This window comes from Oncorhynchus mykiss, chromosome 27 (genome assembly GCF_057628025.1).
Source record: "Oncorhynchus mykiss isolate SJ-2025 chromosome 27, ASM5762802v1, whole genome shotgun sequence".
NCBI lineage: Eukaryota > Metazoa > Chordata > Actinopteri > Salmoniformes > Salmonidae > Oncorhynchus > Oncorhynchus mykiss.
In genome coordinates this window covers 36,892,025-36,915,880 of record NC_143048.1, presented here as the reverse complement: position 1 = coordinate 36,915,880, position 23,856 = coordinate 36,892,025, and the positions used below count along the sequence as shown (strand labels likewise).

The window sequence follows — 23,856 nt, the reverse complement described above, 5'->3', positions numbered from 1 at the left end:
CACACAGACAGAGAGGGAGAGAGCACTGGCGGAGTGGAGGCAGGTCAATGAGACACAGGATGAGCAGTAGAGGGTGTGGCAGGAGCAGATGTAACACATCGTGTCAGCAGGTTTTAGTTTTTTTCCCCCTTTCAATAAAAACCTAGACAACCAGATGTGGTGTTCCTTACTAAATAGTGACCTTGATTCATCAATCAAGTACTGTACAAGGGAGGAGCAAAAACCCACAGACACTCTGCCCTCCTGAGTTTGACACCTGTGTTCTAATGCCTCTTAAGGGGAAAGTAATCCAAATGTATCTGAAAGTAATCAGATTACGTTATTGAGTTTGAGCAATCCAAAGGTTATGTAACTGATTTAGAAAATTGAAATGATTTATACAATTCAACAAATTTTGTCAACAGCTTTATCACTTTAATTATATTCGAAGCAGAGAAAATAGAATATGCACTAGTATAAAGTCGAAAGACATAATTTAACACAAATAACTTATTCATAACTTATCAAAAAGAGGTTACAAATATTATGTAGCCTTCAAGAGTATTTTACATGAGAACAACTTAATATGTCATAAATATGTAGCATACATATCAAAGATTCACCTTTTTTAAAATCCTGAAATAATCAGTAAACATTTTTTTATTCATCATCCACCTTTCACTGAACAACCAGCACATGTTATGTAGTTCCTTAAAACCAGTTCATACAGGCAGGAATATGTGGGGTGGACTCAGTCTTACTGGTAGATGCAGGTATAGAAACTGGAATATAAGATCTTCTCCTGACAGACACATTCACTTCCCCCGTTCATCATCTCAAATGTACTTCATAAAGCCCTTCGTACATTAGCAAAAATACAGAGGCAGATCATGAAAAACTCCCCAGAAGGCAGGAACCTAGGAAAAACCTATAGAGGAACCAAGCCCCAAGTTGTGGCCATGTCTGTACTGCGTAAACTGTGGTTAATACACTGATAGCTTCACAGTTACACAGTTTTCAATTGCACATGAGTCAGTTGAATACAGTCAACCCCTGATAAGTGCACATTAAATACGTGTACACTCTGTTTAAGTGCAGTGCAGGTTATTAGTCCTAATCCACATGTATATTGACTTTAACACATTTCCCTGGATAACTCCATGTCTTACAATAGTGCACACATGAGGACAGTCATTGCATGTCTAGTTCTTCATTGGAACTCAGTCATTTGAACATACTGGTTAAATATTTATACAACTCCCAGTCTTCCTCAAAATCATGAAAACACCTCTCATGTCCAGCCTGTCCTCCAGTGTGGAGAGGAAAGTTAACCTCATTTTCAATGACGCCAAGTCCAGGCAATATGTAGGTCACCTCAGTGACCTTCCCCTGGTCCCATCAGAAGACAGCACTTCAGATTTATAGATATCTTATCAATAAAATAACCTCCCATATTCTTGGTTCCAAGTGTACAATGTTGCAGACTCCAAGTTCCATTAAGAATCTAGGTTCCTACAGGTGAGTTGTACTCTTCTGTGAAGCAGGAAGAAAGAGAAGAGAGGAATGAAAAAAGAGAGGAATGAAAAGGTAGATTTTAACAAAACAAACATTTTGAACTGTTTGGCCAGGTCAGCTGCAGAGGTTATATAAACCAATGTCAAGTTTTTGATCTGGTCTTTGTCTTCTGAGTTTGAGTGAAACAATGAAACATACTCACTCAGCTGGCCTAGCTTCTTCCTCCCCATCTGGAAACACAGGATGTATTTATACATGTTGTATTTTTTGATATTACCTTTATTTTAACAGCAAAGACATATTGAGACCCAGGTCTCTTTTACATACACCTTCTGAATATACAACATAAATATACACATCATACCTAAACTATATATCTACACTACTGGTCAAACGTTTTAGAACACCTACTCATTCAAGGGTTTTTCTTTATTTAAAAAAAAATGACATTGTAGAACAATAGTGAAGACATCAAAACTATGAAATAACACCTATGGAATCAAGTAGTAACAAAAGCGTGTTAAACAAATCAAAATGTATTTGAGATTTGAGATTCTTCAAATAGCCACCCTTTGCTTTGATGACAGCTTTGCACACTCTTGGCATTCTCTCAACCGGCTTCATGAAGTAGTCACCTGGAATGCATTTCAATTAACAGGTGTACCTTGTTAAATGTTAATTTGTGGAATTTCTTTCCTTCTTAATGCGTTTGAGCCAATCAGTTGTGTTGTGACAAGGTAGGGGTGTTATACAGAGGATAGCCGTATTTGGTAAAATACCAAGTCTATATTATGACAAGAGCAGCTCAAATAAGCAAAGAGAAATGACAGTCCATCATTACTTCAAAACATGAAGGTCAGTCAATCTGGAAAATTTCAAGAACTTTTGAAAGTTTCTTCAAGTGCAGTCACAAAAACCATCAACCGCTATGGTGAAACTGGCTCTCATGAGGACCGCCACAGGAATGGAAGACCCAGAGTTACCTCTGCTGCAGAGGATAAGTTCGTTAGAGTTTCCAGCCTCAGAAATTGCATCCCAGATAAATGCTTCATAGAGTTTAAGTAACAGACACATCTCAACATCAACTGTTCAGAGGAGACTGCGTGAATCAGGCCTTCATGGTCGAATTGCTGCAAAGAAATCTGTCATTTGGTCTGATGAGTCCATATTTGCGATTTTTGTTTCCAACTGTCTTTGCTGTGTCTATGCAGAGTAGGTGAACAGTTGATCTCTGCATGTGTGGTTCACACTGTGAAGCATGGTGGAAGGAGTGTGATAGTGTGGGGGTGCTTTGCTGGTGACACTGTCTGTGATTGATTTAGAATTCAAGGCACACTTAACCAGCATGGCTACTACAGCATTCTGAGGCAATGCGTTGACCCAACTGCGCTCAATGGGACTATCATTTTGTTTTCAACTGGACAATGACTCAACACACCTCCAGGCTGTGTAAGGGCTATTTCACCAAGAAGGAGAGTGATGGAGTGCTGCATCAAATGACCTGGTTTCCACAATCACCTGACCTCAACCCAATTGAGATGGTTTGGGATGAGTTGAACCGCAGATTGAAGGAAAAGCATCCAACAAGTGCTCAGCATACATATGTGGGAACTCCTTCAAGACTGTGGGAAAAGCATGGGGCGGCAGGGTACCCTAGTGGTTAGAGCGTTGGACTAGTAACCAGAAGGTTGCGAGTTCAAACCCCCGAGCTGACAAGGTACAAATCTGTCGTTCTGTCCCTGAACAGGCAGTTAAACCACTGTTCCTAGGCCGTCATTGAAAATAAGAATGTGTTCTTAACTGCCTGGTTCAATAAAGGTAAAATTAAATGTAAAAAAAAATCCCGGTGAAGCTGGTTGAGATAATGCCAAGAGTGTGCAAAGCTGTCATAGGAGAAGGGTGGCTGCTTTTAAGAATCTAAAATCTAAAATATACTTGGATTTGTTTAACACTTTTTTGGGTACTACATGATTCCATATGTGTTATTTCATAGTTTTGATTGTAAAAATAAAGACAAGCCCTTGAATGAGAAGTTGTGTCCAAACTTTTGACTGGTATATATATATATATATATATATATACACAGTCATGGGAAGCACAAATAAAACATCACAAATCACACAGAACAATAGTCAAATTCCTTCACAAACATGTCCCCAATCAATACTTTAAGTTGCCCAAACTGTATCAAGATGAAATGTATTTAGAATTTTTTCCAGAAATACAATTAATTCAAACTAAAAGCAGATTTATCTATCTCGGTGGAGACCTTAGGAACCTCAAGAGTAAACCAATCCTGTGAGTGGATTAGGCAACTCAGGTATCTATATTCCAACAGCAAATTTAGATAAGACGGAAGTTTATGATGTCAGGCCTTGTAATCAAAACGGAGTAATGTAGAGATCTGTGGGTCTTTAACGAATTCCAGCCAACCTTTTGATATAGGATGCAGTGATTAGTATCAAAACTGTCACTTGTAACAAAACGAAGGGCACTGTGGTAGATGGCATCCAAAGGTTTAAGAGTAGTAGCAGCTGTACTTTGATAAATAATATCACCATTATCAAGAACAGATAAAAACTGGTTGACTGAATAATCTGCTTCCTACTGCTTAGAGAAAGGCACAACCTGTTTCTGTAGAAAAATATAACTTTAAATCTTATCTATATGTTTTTTAAAGGTCAAAATCATATAAATACAGTTCCCAATTATTTATATGCTGGATTCCGTTCGGTTGGAGAACCATACTTTATTGTGTTTTGCCTGTATTAAACACAAGTTTTAAATCAGCAATGGATTCCTGCATAGCTCTAAAATCTGATTCCTGTTTTGACGCAGCCAGTCAGGGAAGTAGCATACATATTACTATAATCCGCATATATCCACATACAGTGCCTTACGAAAGTATTCGGCCCCCTTGAACTTTGCGACCTTTTGCCACATTTCAGGCTTCAAACATAAAAATATAAAACTGTATTTTTTTGTGAAGAATCAACAACAAGTGGGACACAATCATGAAGTGGAACGACATTTATTGGATATTTCAAACTTTTTTAACAAATCAAAAACTGAAAAATTGGGTGTGCAAAATTATTCAGCCCCTTTACTTTCAGTGCAGCAAACTCTCTCCAGAAGTTCAGTGAGGATCTCTGAATGATCCAATGTTGACCTAAATGACTAATGATGATAAATACAATCCACCTGTGTGTAATCAAGTCTCCGTATAAATGCACCTGCACTGTGATAGTCTCAGAGGTCCGTGAAAAGCGCAGAGAGCATCATGAAGAACAAGGAACACACCAGGCAGATCCGAGATACTGTTGTAAAGAAGTTTAAAGCCGGATTTGGATACAAAAATATTTCCCAAGCTTTAAACATCCCAAGGAGCACTGTGCAAGCGATAATATTGAAATGGAAGGAGTATCAGACCACTGGAAATCTACCAAGACCTGGCCGTCCCTCTAAACTTTCAGCTCATACAAGGAGAAGACTGATCAGAGATGCAGCCAAGAGGCCCATGATCACTCTGGATGAACTGCAGAGATCTACAGCTGAGGTGGGAGACTCTGTCCATAGGACAACAATCAGTCGTATATTGCACAAATCTGGCCTTTATGGAAGAGTGGCAAGAAGAAAGCCATTTCTTAAAGATATCCATAAAAAGTGTTGTTTAAAGTCTGCCACAAGCCACCTGGGAGACACACCAAACATGTGGAAGAAGGTGCTCTGGTCAGATGAAACCAAAATTGAACTTTTTGGCAACAATGCAAAACGTTATGTTTGGAGTAAAAGCAACACAGCTGAACACACCATCCCCACTGTCAAACATGGTGGTGGCAGCATCATGGTTTGGGCCTGCTTTTCTTCAGCAGGGACAGGGAAGATGGTTAAAATTGATGGGAAGATGGATGGAGCCAAATACAGGACCATTCTGGAAGAAAACCTGATGTAGTCTGCAAAAGACCTGAGACTGGGACGGAGATTTGTCTTCCAACAAAACAATGATCCAAAACATAGAGCAAAATCTACAATGGAATGGTTCAAAAATAAACATATCCAGGTGTTAGAATGGCCAAGTCAAAGTCCAGACCTGATTCCAATCGAGAATCTGTGGAAAGAACTGAAAACTGTTGTTCACAAATGCTCTCCATCCAACCTCACTGAGCTCGAGCTGTTTTTCAAGGAGGAATGGGAAAAAAAATCAGTCTCTCGATGTGCAAAACTGATAGAGACACACCCCAAGCGACTTACAGCTGTAATCGCAGCAAAAGGTGGCGCTACAAAGTATTAACTTAAGGGGGCTGAATAATTTTGCACGCCCAATTTTTCAGTTTTTGATTTGTTAAAAAAGTTTGAAATATCCAATAAATGTCGTTCCACTTCATGATTGTGTCCCACTTGTTGTTGATTCTTCACAAAAAAATACAGTTTTATATCTTTATGTTTGAAGCCTGAAATGTGGCAAAAGGTCGCAAAGTTCAAGGGGGCCGAATACTTTCGCAAGGCACTGTACATCTGCGACGGCAGCGTAGCCTAGTGGTTAGAGTGTTGGACGAGTAACTAGAAAGGTTGCAAGATCAAATCCCTGCACTGAGAAGGTGAAAATCTTTCATTCTGCTCCTGAACAAGGCAGTTAACCCACTGTTCCTATGCCATCATTGAAAATGAGAACTTGTTCTGAACTGACTTGCCTTGTTAAATAGATGTGATTGACCAATGGTGTTTATGTAAATACTCATGAGAACAGGTTCCAAAATCAACCACTGTGGTACACCTTTAAGATGTTCAGACTTAACACCATCAATCACGTTGGCCTGAGTTCTGTCACTAAGGAAACCATGAACAGGCGTCAGAGCTCAGACCTATTGAGGACAACTTATTCAATAAAATGGCATGAACAACAGTATCAACATCTTTTGACAGGTCCACAAACAAAGCAGCACATTTCATTTTAGTGTCTAAAGCACAGACAAGATTATTAAAAACGAACGTGGTTGCTGTAATAGTGCTATGCCGAGGCCTAAACCCTGATTGGTTTACATTCAGAATACATTTCTCAGATAAAAAAGAGCATTTCCAATGGCCAATACTGTGTTTTTACACTATTATAGGTGAGTTACCTTGATCAACTCTGGCTGTCTGAGCCTTCCTTTCCTTGAAGACAAACAGCCCAGCCAGCAGGAAACACAGCAGAGCAACAGCACCAGCGACAACGGCAGAGGTCACATAAACATCAGGAGAGCCTGTCTGAGGCCAGCCTATAGTAGATGAAGAGAATAAGATGTTGATTTTCATTTTAAATTGCTTGACATAAATTTATAAAGTTACACATTTCAAGGAAATCCACACCAAAACGATATTTTGGTATTTGTTTCATTAGTCCATTGTTGACATAACTTGCGGACTTGTTTACGTGCTGCTGTGCGGTTTGTTGCTAACGTTTCTTTGTTTCATTAGGCCATTGTTGACATAACTTGCGGACTTGTTTACGTGCTGCTGTGCGGTTTGTTGCTAACGTTTCTTTGTTTCATTAGGCCATTGTTGACATAACTTGCGGACTTGTTTACGTGCTGCTGTGCGGTTTGTTGCTAACGTTTCTTTGTTTCATTAGGCCATTGTTGACATAACTTGCGGACTTGTTTACGTGCTGCTGTGCGGTTTGTTGCTAACGTTTCTTTGTTTCATTAGGCCATTGTTGACATAACTTGCGGACTTGTTTACGTGCTGCTGTGCGGTTTGTTGCTAACGTTTCTTTGTTTCATTAGTCCATTGTTGACATAACTTGCGGACTTGTTTACGTGCTGCTGTGCGGTTTGTTGCTAACGTTTCTTTGTTTCATTAGGCCATTGTTGACATAACTTGCGGACTTGTTTACGTGCTGCTGTGCGGTTTGTTGCTAACGTTTCTTTGTTTCATTAGTCCATTGTTGACATAACTTGCGGACTTGTTTACGTGCTGCTGTGCAGTTTGTTGCTAACGTTTCTTTGTTTCATTAGTCCATTGTTGACATAACTTGCGGACTTGTTTACGTGCTGCTGTGCAGTTTGTTGCTAACGTTTCTTTGTTTCATTAGTCCATTGTTGACATAACTTGCGGACTTGTTTACGTGCTGCTGTGCGGTTTGTTGCTAACGTTTCTTTGTTTCATTAGTCCATTGTTGACATAACTTGCGGACTTGTTTACGTGCTGCTGTGCGGTTTGTTGCTAACGTTTCTTTGCTACCTGCCAACTTTACGTTTTTTACTTTTTAATTACGTTTAATATTTTTCCCCTCGCTCTAATTTTTAATTCAAGTATTTAACCCCGTACATGTTTCTACACGACCTCCACCAGCCGAAGCTAAGTAGTAACATTAACATGATGCCTTCTAATTGCAGTCATTGTACTCCTAATATACAGGAGAACGATCGCCTTATGGCGAGGATAGCCATGCTGCATGCCCAGCTTCAGACGTAATCGTTAGGCAAGGATCATTTCAGTGTTGGAAAGGATAAAACAGCGTCTGTGCCACCAATAAGTACAGATAGTAGTATAAATCCCCTCGCACAGTCCGCACAGCCGGACAATTTTCTCATGGCTTCTGGAAGGAAATGCTGTAGGAATGCTCAACCGGTGTCGCTCATTCAGCCGACAGAGACTTTCAACCGGATAGGAGTCAGAGTCAGAGTCTTCTCTGGTCTTTCCTCCACGCGTTACGGGGTCTGAAGAGCGGAAGCCTCCCATCCATTAGCTCTGAGAAATTGAACACCCTAGTCATTGGCGACTCCATTACCCATAGTATTAGACTTAAAAATAATCATCCAGTGATCATACACTGTTTACCAGGGGGCAGGGCTACCGACGTTAAGGCTAATCTGAAGATGGTGCTGACTAAGGCTAAAACTGGTGAGAGTAGAGAGTATAGAGATATTTTTATCCATGTCAACACCAACAATGTTAGGGTGAAACAGTCAGAGGTCAATAAGCGCAACATAGCTTCAGCGTGTAAATCAGCTAGAAAGAGGTGTCGGCATCGAGTAATTGTCTCTGGCCCCCTCCCACTTAGGGGGAGTGATGAGCTCTACAGCAGTCTCACAACTCAATCGCTGGTTGAAATCAGTTGTCTGCTCCTCCCAAAAGATAGAATTTGTCGATAATTGGCCCTCTTTCTGGGACTCAACCACAAACTAGCCCAACCTTGGCCTGCTGTGTAGTGACGGACTCCATCCTAGTTGGAGCGGTGTCCTCATCTTATTTATGAACATAGACAGGGCTCTAACTCCTCTAGCTCCACAATGAGATATTGTGCAGGCCAGGCAGCAGGGTGTTAGCCATCCTGCCAGCTTAGTAGAGTCTGCCACTAGCATAGTCAGTGTAGTCAGCTCAGCTATCCCCATTGAGACCGTGTCTGTGCCTCGATCTAGGTTGGGTAAAACTTAACATCTATGCAACCAACTCAATCACTTTTTATAGCTACTGTTTACAGGCCTCCTGGGCCGTATACAGTGTTCCTCACTGAGTTACATGAGTTCCTATCGGGACCTTGTAGTCGTGGCAAATAATATTCACATTTTTGGTGACTTTAATATTCACATGGAAAAGTTCACAGACCCAATCCAAAAGGCTTTTTGAGCCATCATCAACTCAGTGGGTTTTGTCCAACATTTCTCCAAACCTACTCACTGCCACAGTAATAATCTGGACCTAATTTTGTCCCGTGGAATACATATTTTGGATCTTAATGTTTTACCTCGTTATCCTGGACTATTGGACCACCCTTTTATTACAACTGAGGAACTCATGTTTACCTTGCGTAATAGCTTGGACGCAGTCACACCCCTAAATCAAATAACATTTTTCATAAGAAACTAGCTCCCTGGTATACAGAAAATACCCGAGCCCAGAAGAAAGCTTCCAAAAAATTGGAATGGAAATGGCGCTACACCAAACAGGAAGTCTTCCAACTAGCTTGGAAAGACAGTACCGTGCAGTATCGAAGAGCCCTCACTGCTGCTCGATCTTCTTATTTTTCCAACTTAACTGAGGAGAATAAGAACAATCCAAAAGAAAAGATGTATACTGTCACCAAGCTAATTAAAAAGCTGCATTACACAAGAGAGGATGGCTTTCACTTCAGCAGGGATCAATTCATGAACTTCTTTGACAAAAATATCATGATCATTAGAAAGCAAATTACAAACTCCTCTTTAAATCTGCATATTTCTCCAAAGCTCAGTTGTTCTGTGTCTGCACAACACTGCCAGGACCTAGGATCAAGGGAGACACTCAAGTTTGTTAATACTATATCTCTTGACCCATTGATGAAAATAGTCTTGGCCTCTAAACCTTCAAGCTGCATATTGGACCCTATTCTAACTAAACTACTGAAAGAGCTGCTTCCTGTGCTTGGCACTCCTATGTTGAACTTAATAAACGGCTACCTATCCACCGGATGTGTACCAAACTCACTAAAAGGCAAATGTTTTACTTTCAAACTCGGACAAAATAGAGATGCTAGAAACAAAGGGATGTTCTGTTAGATCTGACAATTAATCTAGTTGGTTGTGCAGGCATCTCTAATAAAACTGTGAAGTACCTCAGCTACTTACTCTGGACCCTGATCTCTCTTTTGATGAACATATTCTTACTTGTTAGAAGGAGACCAAGGTGCAGCGTGGTAGGCATACATTATACTTTTATTTTAAATGATACCAAAAACAACAAAATGCAAAAAATAAATAAAAGTAATAAAAGTCTCCAACTTCAGTGATTTTTGCAATTCGTTTCAGTCACAGGCAGCAGAGAACTGGAAGGAAAGGCGGCCAAATGAGGTGTTGGCTTTAGGGATGATAAGTGAGATTCACCTGCTAGAGTGTGTGCTACGGGTGGGTGTTGCCTTCGTGACCAGTGACCTGAGATAAGGCTGAGCTTTACGTAATTACCTAACCTGGAGCCAGTGGGTCTGGCGATGAATATGTAGCGAGGGCCAGCCGACTAGAGCATACAGGTCGCAGTGGTGGGTGGTATAAGGTGCTTTAGAAACAAAATGGATGGTACTGTGATAAACTGCATCTAGTTTGCTGAGTAGAGTATTGGAAGCTATTTTGTAGATGACATCGCCAAAGTCGAGGATCAGTAGGATAGTCAGTTTTACTAGGGTAAGTTTGGCGGCGTGAGTGAAGGAGGCTTTGTTGCGAAATAGAAAGCCGACTCTAGATTTGATTTTTTAGATTGGAGATATGAGTCTGGAAGGAGAGTTTACAGTCTAGCCAGACACCTAGGTACTTATAGATGTCCACATATTCTAGGTCGGAACCATCCAGGGTGGTGATGCTAGTCGGGCGTGCAGGTGCAGGCAGCGAACTGTTGAAAAGCATGCATTTGGTTTTGCTAGCGTTTAAGAGCAGTTGGAGGCCACGGAAGAAGTGTTGTATGGCATTGAAGCTCGTTTGGAGGTTATATAGCACAATGTCCAAGGAAGGGCCAGAGGTATACAGAATGGTGTTTGTCTGCGTAGAGGTGGATCAGGGAATCGCCCGCAGCAAGAGCAACATCATTGATATATACAGAGAAAATAGTCGGCCCGAGAATTGAACCCTGTGGTACCCCCATAGAGACTGCCAGAGGACCGGACAACATGCCCTCCGATTTGACACACTGAAATCTGTCTGCAAAGTAGTTGGTGAACCAGGCAAGGCTGTCATTAGAAAAACCGAGGCTACTGAGTCTTCCGATAAGAAAATGGTAATTGACAGAGTCGAAAGCATTGGCCAGGTCGATGAAGACGGCTGCACAGTACTGTCTTTTATCGATGGCGGTTATGATATCATTTAGTACCTTGAGTGTGGCTGAGGTGCACCTGTGGTGCACCTGTGACCTGCTCGGAAACTGGATTGCACAGCGGAGAAGGTACGGTGGGATTCGAGATGGTCAGTGATCTGTTTGTTGACTTGGCTTTCGAAGATCTTAGATAGGCAGGGCAGGATGGATATAGGTCTGTAACAGTTTGGGTCCAGGGTGTCTCCCCCTTTGCAGAGGAGGATGACCGCGGCAGCTTTCCAATCCTTGGGGATCTCAGATGATACGAAAGAGAGGTTGAACAGGCTGGTAATAGGGGTTGCGACAATGGCGGCGGATAGTTTCAGAAATAGAGGGTCCAGATTGTCAAGCCCAGCTGATTTGTATGGGTCCAGGTTTTGCAGCTCTTTCAGAACATCTGCTATCTGGATTTGGGTAAAGGAGAAGCTGGGGAGGCTTGGGCGAGTAGCTGCGGGGGGGGGGGGGGGGGGCGGAGCTGTTGGCCGAGGTTGGAGTAGCCAGGAGGAAGGCATGGCCAGCCGTTGAGAAATGCTTGTTGAAGTTTTCGATTATCATGCATTTATCAGTGGTGACCTTGTTACCTAGCCTCAGTGCAGTGAACAGCTGGGAGGAGGTGCAGATGTGCTCTTGAACTTTTTGGAGTTAGAGCTACACGATGCAAATTTCTGCTTGAAAAAGCTGACTGCGTGTATTGGTTCCTGACTTCCCTGAACAGTTGCATATCGCGGGGACTATTCAATGCTATTGCAGTCCGCCACAGGATGTTTTTGTGCTGGTCGAGGGCAGTCAGGTCTGAAGTGAACCAAGGGCTATTTCTGTTCTTAGTTCTGCATTTTTTTTAACGGAGCATGCTTATCTAAGATGGTGAGGAAGTTACTTTTAAAGAATGACCAGGCGTCCTCAACTGATGGGATGAGGTCAATATCCTTCCAGGATACCCGGGCCAGGTCGATTAGAAAGGCCTGCTCGAAGAAGTGTTTTAGGGAGTGTTTGACAGTGATGTCGTTTGCCCGCGGACACGTAGCGGATACAGGCAATGAGGCAGTGATCACTGAGATCCTGATTGAAGACAGCAAAGGTGTATTTGGAGGACAAGTTGGTCAGGATAATGTCTATGAGGGTGCCCATGTTCACAGATTTAGGGTTGTACCTGGTGGGTTCCTTGATGATTTGTGTGAGATTGATTGCATCTAGCTTAGACTGTAGGACTGCCGGGGTGTTAAGCATATCCCAGTTTAGGTCACCTAACAGAACACACTCTGAAGCTAGATGGGGGGGGGGCGATCAATTCACAAATGGTGTCCAGGGCACAGCTGGGAGCTGAGGGGGGTCGGTAGCAGGTGGCAAAAGTGAGAGACTTATTTCAGGGTCAGTTTGTTATATCTGGAGTACTTCTCCTGTCCTATTCGGTGTCCTGTGTGAATCTAAGTGTGCGTTCTCTAATTCTCTCCTTCTCTCTTTCTCTCTCTCGGAGGACCTGAGCCCTAGGACCATGCCCCAGGACTACCTGACATGATGACTCCTTGCTGTCCCCAGTCCACCTGGCTGTGCTGCTGCTCCAGTTTCAACTGTTCTGCCTTATTATTATTCGACCATGCTGATCATTTATGAACATTTGAACATCTTGGCCATGTTCTGTTATAATCTCCACCCGGCACAGCCAGAAGAGGACTGGCCATCCCACATATGCTCTCTCTAATTCTCTCTTTCTTTCTCTCTCTCGGAGGACCTGAGCCCTAGGACCATGCCCCAGGAATACCTGACATGATGACTCCTTGCTGTCCCCAGTCCACCTGACTGTGCTGCTGCTCCAGTTTCAACTATTCTGCCTTATTATTATTATTCGACCATGCTGGTCATTTATGAACATTTGAACATCTTGACCATGTTTTGTTATAATCTCCACCCGGCACAGCCAGAAGAGGACTGGCCACCCCACATAGCCTGGTTCCTCTCTAGGTTTCTTCCTAGGTTTTGGCCTTTCTAGGGAGTTTTTCCTAGCCACCGTGCTTCTTCAACTGCATTGCTTGCTGTTTGGGGTTTTAGGCTGGGTTTCTGTACAGCACTTTGAGATATCAGCTGATGTACGAAGGGCTATATAAAATAAATTTGATTGATTGAAATTTGATTGATTGATTTCTGGAGAGATTAATTTTTTAAATTAGAAGTTTGAACTGTTTGGGTATGGACCTGGAAAGTATGACATTACTTTGCAGGCTAACTCCTCCCCCTTTGGCAGTTCTATCTTGACGGAAAATGTTATAGTTGGGTATGGAAATCTCAGAATTTTTGGTGGCCTTCCTAAGCCAGGATTCAGACACGGCAAGGACATCAGGGTTAGCAGAGTGTGCTAAAGCAGTGAGTAAAACAAACTTAGGGAGGAGGCTTCTGATGTTGACATGCATGAATCCAAGGCTTTTTCGATCATAGAAGTCAACAAATGAGGGTGTCTGGGGACATGCAGGGCCTGGGTTTACCTCCACATCACCCAAGGAACAGAGGAGGAGTAGGATGAGGGTGCGGCTAAAGGCTATCAAAACTGGTCACCTAGAGCGTTGGTTTCTGGGCGTGGTAGAATATATTCAGGGCATAATGTGCAGACAGGGGTATGGTGGGGTGTGGGTACAGCGGAGGTAAGCCCAGGCACTGGGTGATGAAATGAAAGGTCATATCTCTGGACATGCTGGTTATAATGGGTGAGGTCACCGCATGTGTGGGACAAAGGAGGTATCAGAGGTATGAAGAGTGGAACTAGGTGCTCCATTGCAAACTAAAACAATGATAACCAACCTGAACAACAGTATAAAAGGCATATTGACATTTGAGAGAGACATACAGCGAGGCATAAAGTAATCGCAGGTTTTGATTGGGAGAGCTATCTAAAACAACAGGTGAGACAACAACAGCTAATCAGCTAACACAACAACAGCAGGTAAAATGGTGATGACTAGGCAGAGAGGGTCTGATTAACTACACACAGAGTCTGAGTTCGTGGCTGGTGCCGACAGATAAAAAATAAATAAACAGAATGGAGTACCGTGATTAATGGACAGTCCAGCAGGCATCAGCTATGTAGTCAAGTGATCATAGTGTCCAGGGGGCAGCAGTAGTAGAACACTACACTAGCACGCGGGCGACGCAGCGTTTAAAGTTAGTAGCCCGGGGCTAGTAGGAGCGTCTGCTCCGACGGAGGCCGGTTGAAGGCACAGCGGATGGAGTATTCGTCGGCAGACCAGTCGTGGTGGTGCAGCGGGGCGCCGTGTCGACAGAAAATCCAAGCCAGATGGTGAAAGAGGTATTGTAGAATTTAGTTTGCTAGCCGGGAGATGTGCCTGGCTCACGGCTAACTGGTGCTAGCGTCATGGCAGTGGCGTTAGCCACTATAGCCAATCGGTAGCAGCGGTGATCCGGTGCCAAGGTCCAGAGTTTACAGCAAGGATCCGGTGGAGTATTGGGCTCTAGTCGTGTATGAGTAGGGTTCGGGTGAACAGCTGAGTAGGCCGGGAGGTGGGCCTCAGGGATAGCTTCGGTACTGGGTGCCACGGTGAGTGCAAGCTAGCAGTGAAGATCAGAAGTAGTGGTCCAGGGATTAGTAGTCCGGCGTTGTTGTGGAGAGACAGTCCGATACTGGTAGACTGTTGAGTATTATCCAGGCTAAAAACAGGGCTGGTATCTGTGCAGAAGGTAAAAGCCCCTAGCAGTGGCTAACAATGACTAAATAGCTTGTAGCTAATTAGCTGGTTAGCTTCTGGTGGTTCTTGAATGTGTTCTAAAATTAAAAATAATAGCGATTCCGTATCACATTGGGTGAGGCAGGTTACCGGAAGGTTTAATCGAATTAAAAATCGAAAAGATAATTATTTTTTTTTGAAATATATACAAAAAATACGAAAAATACAAAAATACACGAGAGGATGAACAAAAGCACGTCTTCACTGCTACGCCATCTTGGAAGCTATGAAACGCCAACTGACATTTACTCCTGAGGTGCTGACCTGTTGCACCCTCCACAACCACAGTGATTATTATTATCTGACCCTGATGGTCATCTATGAACGTTTGAACATCTTGGCCATATTCTGTTATAATCTCCACCCGGCACAGCCAGAAGAGGACTGGCCACCCCTGATAGCCTGATTCCTCTCTAGGTTTCTTTCTTCTCTAGGTTTCTTCCTCTGACCTTTCTAGGGAGTTTTTCCTTGCCACCGTGCTTCTACATCTGCATTGCTTGCTGTTTGGGGTTTTTGGCTGGGTTTCTGTACAGCACTTTGTGACATCGGCTGGTTTGATTGACATACTGTAGTCCTAAAATGTTTTGCTTGTCAGCAATCAGGTTTTCAAGTTATGTAACTTTCAAAACACAGAAGTCATCCCCATATGATGCATTTTGCATCGTACATTATATGATGTAAGATGCATCATAAGGGGATGACTTCTGTACTTGACTTTTCCTTTAAGGACAAAGTGATAGAGACACACTGTCTCAGTACTCACAGACAGTGTGTTCCTGTGAAAGGGCGCCCCCTACATTACAGCTGAGGTTCAGCCGGGGTCCGGAGGAGCAGTTGACGGATATGGAACTGTAGACAGAGAACAGCATAGAGACTGGGTCTGTCACATCACTACTGTTCACTACTCTCCAGTGGCTCTGGTTCAGAGGAGGGTTTGGGCTCCACTCAATGTCCCTACGAGGGTAACCACTGTCGGAGGAACACGTCACCAAGCAACTGACGTTGTCACAGGCCACCGTTACAATGGGGATGCTGTAGTTGGCTGTAGAAGGGGAGAGAAATAGAGATAAAGAGGGATGAGAGTGGAAAGAAAAGAGAAAATGCTGTTTTGGACCAATAGGAAGGGATTTATGTTATCTTAGTTTTACTTCCTGAAAACACAAAGGGCAAATAAACACACACTCTCTCTCTCTCAGAGCTGAGAGACAGCCTGTCTAAGTGATAGCCAAAACAGAAAGTTCTCTCTCTCTCTCTCTCTCAGAGCTGAGAGACAGCCTGTCTAAGTGATAGCCAAAACAGAAAGTTCTCTCTCTCTCTCTCAGAGCTGAGAGACAGTCTGTCTAAGTGATAGTCAATTTACAGCTTTCTTTTTGTATTTTATTTTCTGTGAATATATCTATGGTTTGGGCTATTACAAGCACACATCTGACAGCAAAAACTAATCTTCTCTTTCATCCAGAAAGCGATGTTTCACATGTGGGAGAATAAAATAGAAAACTGAATTAAACACAAACATGGAAAGATAGATTGAACTGAGGTAATGTTACCTGTCACATTGAGCTGTATGTTCTCCTGCTTCTTCTTGGTTTGGTATTGAATGTGGCACTCGTACAACCCCTCATCTGACGGCAATATACTCCACAGCTTCATTGTTCGCTGTCTGGGGTCTACATGTGTACGGTTAGTGTACTCCTTAGGGTCTAAGCGCTTCTTCGTATGGTAGCCATTAATAAACCGGGGATTATTTCCATTGGAACCAGGTCTCTGAACGTACATGAAGACCAGATGGTTCTCAAAGAGGTCTGAGGTACAGGGGATAGTCACAGCCCCGCCCACCTCTCCTATCACCATGGTGACATCTGAGAGAGAGGGAGAGAGGTCACAGGAGGCATATGCCAGAGAGTTAGGTTGTGGGGTTGTGTGGGTGTGAGGGTAGACATTAGGCAGGGTCTTTTTTGGTGACTTCTGTATTTTAGTTTTCACTTCCCAATCTAGCTGCCACTTTTGCCCTTTTCTCTCATCTGTCTGGTAGATTCCCTTCTACTGAATAGAATACATAATGGTTCTGATACTCTTACTACAAATCAAATAGTACAGAGACAACATACACAAATACACACATACACTGAGTCTACAAAACATTAAGGACACCTTCCTAATATTGAGTTGCCATCAGAACAGCCTCAATTCGTCAGGGCATGAACTCTACAAAGTGTCGAAAGCATTCTACAGGGATGCTGGCCCATGTTGACTCCAGTGCTTCCCACAGTTGTGTCAGTTAGGCTGGATGTCCTTTGGGTGGTGGACCATTCTTGATACACACTGGAAATTGTTGAGCACGAAAATCCCAGGAGTGTTGCAGTTCTTGACAAAAACTGGCACCTACTACCATACCTCTGTTCAAAGGCACTTCAATCTTTTGTCTTCCCCATTCACCCTCTGAATGCCACACATACACAATCCGTGTCTCAATTGTCTCAAGGCTTAAAAAATCCTTCTTTACCCTGTCTCCTCTTATTCATCTATACTGATTGAAGTGGATTTAACAAGTGACATCAATAAGGGACATAGCTTTCACCCAGATTCACCTGGTCAGTCTATGTCATGGAAAGAACAGGTGTTCCTAATGTTTTGTGCACTCAGTGTATATGTAGGCAGGCACACACTAAGGCCGGCACACACAATTTCAGCCACACATCTTCAACAGTAAAGGTATGAAAAGATAAAGTCATGGCAGGTAATGGTGTCATGTTCATGTCACTTGGCTCGTCACTTACCTTTACTTTGAAGAAACGGCAGCGATATCAGGAAGAGGACACACCTGTTGGAAACCATACAACAGTACAATCAGCCAAGTACTGTTAGGTGAGGTCACTGTCAGTATTCCTATTGTATAATTACATATTAGTCATTTAATAGGATATTTCTTGTACTTATTTCCTATTAACATAAATAATCCTGTCCTTTATTACGGCCACAAAATACTCTAAGTATGAGACTCCAGCTTTCAGGAAGGTATTCTGTACCTGGAAAGCTATAGCACTCAGAAAACATAAATTATTTCCATTTAATTGGAGACCCACAGCAGCATGCAGACTATCAGATACCATCACCACACACACACACACCAATGTAAACAAAGGTGTGAAGAATCGTGACTCTAGATAGTGGATAGCAATACAGGTGTATGTAAATCAAATTCTATGCAAATAACCAAGATTTAGAGATATAAATGTAGCTCAGGCACAATCCCGCCATATTAATAATGAACACACAGTATAATAATTGAGCACATCTTACCGAAGTAGCCATTGCACATACATCCCATAGACCTGTTGAAAACACACACATTAGATCAAACAGCAGCACTCACAACCAATGATCAGCTTTCATACGATCAGATCTATATCATGAGGAACTCATTCATAAATGACGCAGAGTTTGCTTATTAATCCTCAGCTAATATGGTGATATAAAAAAAAAGTTATGAAGAAAAATGTCCGTTCTATATTTATCATAAAAACAAAATGAATGGGCATTGAGAGAAATTCTGTCTCCGTGGTTACTTTGTTTTCTAATATTCAGTCAAGAAAACCCTAAGGGAAATCTGGAGACAAGGGAGTTATTTCAGGAAACACATTGTTCTCTTTGGGCTACAAGTACAGTAGGAATCTCCAGAAGTGTAGAGCCCCATTGTTATGGTATCAGCTTGTAGGATGAGTTTCATTAATACAGGTTACTGTATCATCAATAGCACAACTGTGGAAAATACAAGTGCAGTAAACTAAATATATTGCTAGGTGGTTTCGAGCCCTGAATGCTGATTGGCTGAAAGCAGTGGTTTATCACGGTAAGGCAATACATGCATTTTTACTGCTCTAATTACACTGGTAACCAGTTCATTACAGCAGTAAGTCACCTCGGGGGTTTGTGGTAGATGGCCAATATACCACAGCTAAGGGCTGTATCCAGGCACTCCACATTGTGTCGTGCTTAAGAACAGCCCTTGGCCGTGGTAGATTGGCACATAACATAAGCATGCATGAGTTTACATTCATGGTCCACTTAGCATGTTGCCAACAGTAGTCTCACACCTACAGTCATTCTGACACAGCTCATTTTATTATGATGCAGTAAGAGTGAGTCAGAAAGGAGTGGTAAGAGAAATGTGCTGAGAGGAAGTTCATGTTCAGTGTTACTCATATCGCAGTGAACAGGAACTCATATCCATGGACTTATTATCAAAAGTCCTATTTTTATTTAACTAGGCAAATCAGGTATAAACAAATGATTATTTACAATGACGGCCTACCCTGGCCAAACCCGGACAACGTTGGACCAATTGTGCGCCGCCCTATAGGACTCCCGATCACGGCCGAATCAGATACAGCCTTTATCAAAAGACAAGAGATTAGAACTTCAGAGTAATCTGATCATATCTAGTTTAAACCCACTGTGTGTAAATGTTTGACTTATCTACGTGATTGACAATGTTTTCAAATAAGCAATTGACAAAAATATATAATGCACTGTCCATGCATCAATATTAGTTTTATTTAAACTTTGACAGAGATGATGATAAACGTTTATTTAAAATATATAATGTGAAAATATGGCTGTGTTTACACAGGCAGCCCAATTGTACCAATAACTGGTCTTTTGGCCAATCAGATCAGATCTTTTGCCAATACTTGTCATTTTCTGTGGGTTCTTAGTCTGTTATCTATATTTCTCCAGATACTACTATGAACCCAAGAGTATGATTCAAATCTCTACAGATATTGCTTTGGTTAATAACCCGAAACACCAACAGTGATAATGTTGATATAATGATTTGATTTATACTCGCAGTTGTCTGTCTCAGTAAGCAAAACTGAATACCATCTATTCTATTGCATTGTTGAATTAAAATGCTTCACCTTAACCAGTATTGTATTCTCTAAGTAAGGCTACAACAACACTGGTACATCCACTACAAGACAGTCTGGAGGAGCTGTACATATTTGTAACAGCTTATAAAGCCTATAATGGTGAAATAAAGGCATTCTTACCACGTCCATGCTTTGCCTTTCTTAACAGCTGTAATTGAGTGTGAAGTCGGAGAGGTTGTTGTGTGAAGTGTTCTCAGCACACTTATGCAGTTCTTCATTCCAAAGCATGATGGAGGGTGTGGTCAGGGGAAGTCGTTTCGCTTTGGTAGTTTAATAACCTTTACTACTACAGCAGTGTTTGTTCGTAGTTGTGTGTGTGTGTGTGTGAGTCAATGATGCATATAAACCCTAGATTGTATTGGCCATTGAGAGGGTTTGAAGCCACCGGTCGGCCATATTGGCCCTCCCTAGTAGAACTAGTCCTCCATATAAATGAATGGAATTCTACAGTATTTAAATTAAATATTTCAAGGACAAAATAACAAGTATTTAAGTATGTTTTATTGTTGTAGTGGGGACAGTAACATTATTAATAAAAAACATATACTTTTTATGTTTAGCTCACATATAATTTAAAAGTATGCATTAAAGTACAGGAGGATCGAATAAATGTCAAAAATGAATGTAGACATTAATACATGACTTTCCACAGCTTTCAAAACCAGCCAGGAGTACCAGCCTGGTGGCTTCAATACAGCACCCCGTCGGTCACCTAAGGTTTATACACATCAGGGTGGGGGTCAGTTAATGTCACAGACAATTGAGACTCTCACTTCCTTATAATTATATGTCACATAAACTCTACAGTTCTCTGAATACAGTAGTTCCAACTGCAATGGTTATTCGAGAACACAACAACATTATTGAGAAATGGAACACCGTATCCATGGTGTCCCTGATGAAGAGCGATTCAGAATGGAGAATGTTTTTTGAGCCAGTGGTGTTGCTGGGACACATGTATGCCCCTGGGGATGTCCTGGGGTTTCCTGGTTTCCTGTCCTGATGTCAAAGACAAATACATGCACAGCCTCAACATATCCTACTAATATAGGGAAACACTCTTTTCACGCCACTTTGATACCGAAGTGACTTTTCAAGTAAAATCACATTTTATTGGTCACATACACGTGTTTAACAAATGTTACTGCGGATATAGCAAAATGTTTGTGCTTCTAGTTCCGTCAGTGCAGCGATATCTAACAAGTAATATCTAACACTTTAACAACAATACCTAATACACACACATCTAAGTAAATTAATGGAATTAAGAATATATAAATATATTGATGAACAATGTCAGCGTGTCACAGACTAAGATACAGTAGATAGTGTAGAATACAGCATATTTAAACATATGAGATGAGTAATGCAAGATATGTATACATTATTAAAGTGGCTAGAGTTCCATTCATTAAAGTTCCAATGATTTCAGGTCTGTGTATGTAGTCAGTAGCCTCTCTGTGCTAGTGATGACTATTTAACAGTCTCTCTGTCCCAGCTTTGATGCACCTGTATTGACCTCGCCTTCTGGATGATAGCGGGGTGAACAGGCAGTCGCTCGGGTGGTTGTTGTCCTTGATGATTTTTTAGCCTTCCTGTGACATCGGGTGCTGTAGGTGTCCTGGAGGGCAGGTAGTTTGCTCCTGGTGATGCGTTGTGCAGACTGCACCACCCTATGGAGAGCCCTGCGGTTGTGGGCCGTGAAGTTGCCCTATCAGGTGGTGTAGCAGGTTAGGTTTTAGCAGCAGGTTAGGATCATTCATGTTGCAGGTTAGGAGACTGAGGTTAAGGTTAGGAAAATACCCCAGCCAGGTGGGTACCAACTGCAGTCTCTGCACCCAGGTCTCAGCTGTAAGCACACATACCCCCCCCCTTTCATTTCCTCCACTCCATTCAGGCAAGAGATACCTTAGATACCAAGAGATCAGACCATGCTGACACAGTATGCACCGTGAGGGGTAATCTCAGACATGGATAAAAAACAAGGTACAACACAAACAGAGGTGTGAGAAACCTCAGTACAAACTTAGTGCAAATACACACACACACACACACACACACACACACACACACACACACACACACACACACACACGTTAAAGGAAGTGTGGAGGAGTTCTTACACTGTGGCCGAGGTGTGTGGGAGGAGGTATGAAATGACCAGAAGAATAACTTCAAAAGAAAAACAAGCCGTTTACAATAAAAGGAGGGGATTCCGGCAATCCATTTTTTTTAATGGGATTCCCTCAACTTTCAAAAACATTTTAAAAGGAGGAACGGCTCTACTGCTGCCCTCTCTTTGAAAATACTGTTACAATGCATTCAGAAGGTATTCAGACCCATTGACTTTTTACACATTTTGGTACTCTCCAAATACAGGTGTGCCAAGCTTGTAGCATCATTTCCATCCCTAACTATAACATTTTCCGACAAGATAGAACTGCAAAAGGGGGTGGAGTTGCAATCTACTGCAGAGATAGCCTGGAGAGTTCTGTCATACTATCCAGGTCTGTACCCAAACAATTCGAGCTTCTATTTTTAAAAATCCACCTTTCCAGAAACAAGTCTCTCACTGTTGTCGCTATGCTATAGACCACCCTCTGTCCTCAGCTGTGGTCTGGACGCCATATGTGAATTGATTGTCACGCATCTATCTTCAGAGCTCGTGCTGCTAGGTGACCGAAACTGGGACGTCCTTAAAAACCTCTTGAGACTAGGGGGCAGTATTTTCATTTTTGGAAAAATAAAGTTCCCAAAGTAAACAGGCTATTTCTCAGGACAAGATAATAGAATATGCATATAATAGAACACATAGGATAGAAAACACTCTAAAGTTTCCAGAACTGTAAAAATATTGTCTGTGAGTATAAAAGAACTGATATTGCAGGCGAAATCCAATCAGGAAGTGACTCTTATTTTGAAACCTCTGCGTTCCTATGCATCCCTATTGAGCATTGAAAGGGATATCAACCAGATTCCTTTTTCTATGGCTTCCCTAATGTGTCTACAGTCACTAGACATAGTTTCAGGCTTATATTTTGAAAAATTAGTGTGAACAACAACATTGCGTCAGTGGTCAGATGGTGGAGTGATTTGTGCATAATAGACAAAGGTACTCCTACTAAGAAGCCAATTGTCCTAGCTGATATATTATCGAATAGATATTTGAAAAACACCTTGAGGATTGATTATAAAAAACGTTTGCCATGTTTCTGTCGATATTATGGATCTAATTTGGAATATTTTTCGGCGTTGTTGTGAATGCAATTTCCGGTGGATTTCTCAACAAAATGTGAAGAACAAACACAGGTATTTCGGCTATAAAATAATCTTTATGGAACAAAATGAACAATTGCTGTCTAACTGGGTGTCTCGTGAGTGAAAACATCCGAAGCTCATCAAAGGTAAACGATTTAATTTGACTGCTTTTCTGATTTTCGTGACCAAGTTACCTGCTGCTAGCTGGACATAATGCTATGCTAGGCTATCGATAAACTTACACAAATGTTTGTCTTGCTTTGGCTGTAAAGCATAATTTCAAAATCTGAGATGACAGGGTGATTAACAAAAGTCTAAGCTGTGTTTCACTATATTTCACTTGTGATTTCATGAATATGAGTATTTTCTAGTAAGATTTTTTGTCCGTTGATGACAATTCTCCCGGATCCGGAAGGGGTAGTTCTAAGAAGTTTTAACACCCCAGCCATTCTACAATCTAAGCCTAATGCCCAATCTCAATCAAATGATCAATGAATCTACCAGGTACAACCCTAAATCCGTAAACAGAATACATTACCCAGTACGGATTTGGAAGGCTGTGTGTGTGAATGCACCGTTTGCATTTTGCTTGCAATGACAAGTGGGTGACAATGTTAGAGATTAAACCAAATGCATGCTTTTCA

The 23,856-nt window shown here is 41.9% G+C and overlaps 1 protein-coding gene across 2 annotated transcripts; it reads right to left on the bottom strand.

Moving 5' to 3' along the window:
• Positions 1-392: 392 nt before the first annotated feature.
• On the bottom strand, positions 393-20,218 carry LOC110507976 (butyrophilin-like protein 9). Of its 2 annotated transcripts, XM_090223946.1 has the most exons (9): positions 20,075-20,197; positions 19,336-19,414; positions 18,324-18,355; positions 17,801-17,844; positions 16,571-16,882; positions 15,787-16,065; positions 6,615-6,752; positions 1,697-1,724; positions 393-1,512 (listed from the first exon to the last, which is right to left on the bottom strand). In XM_090223946.1, exons 3-9 carry the CDS (start codon positions 18,344-18,346, stop codon positions 1,476-1,478), a joined length of 861 nt encoding a protein of 286 aa, XP_090080072.1. In that variant the 5' UTR covers positions 18,347-18,355; positions 19,336-19,414; positions 20,075-20,197; the 3' UTR covers positions 393-1,475. The 2 variants fall into 2 exon arrangements, with proteins under 2 accessions (XP_090080072.1, XP_021444079.3); XM_021588404.3 differs by lacking the exon at positions 19,336-19,414 and having other exon boundaries at positions 20,075-20,218.
• Positions 20,219-23,856: the final 3,638 nt, after the last annotated feature.

Excerpts from the sequence above, each read along its gene's own strand:
- LOC110507976 (XM_021588404.3), bottom strand. Across the intron at positions 6,753-15,786 it reads TTCACAGGAACACACTGTCT|GCTGGCCTCAGACAGGCTCT; the intron begins GTGAGTACTGAG and ends CATCTACTATAG. Across the intron at positions 1,725-6,614 it reads GACAGCCAGAGTTGATCAAG|ATGGGGAGGAAGAAGCTAGG; the intron begins GTAACTCACCTA and ends CTGTGTTTCCAG.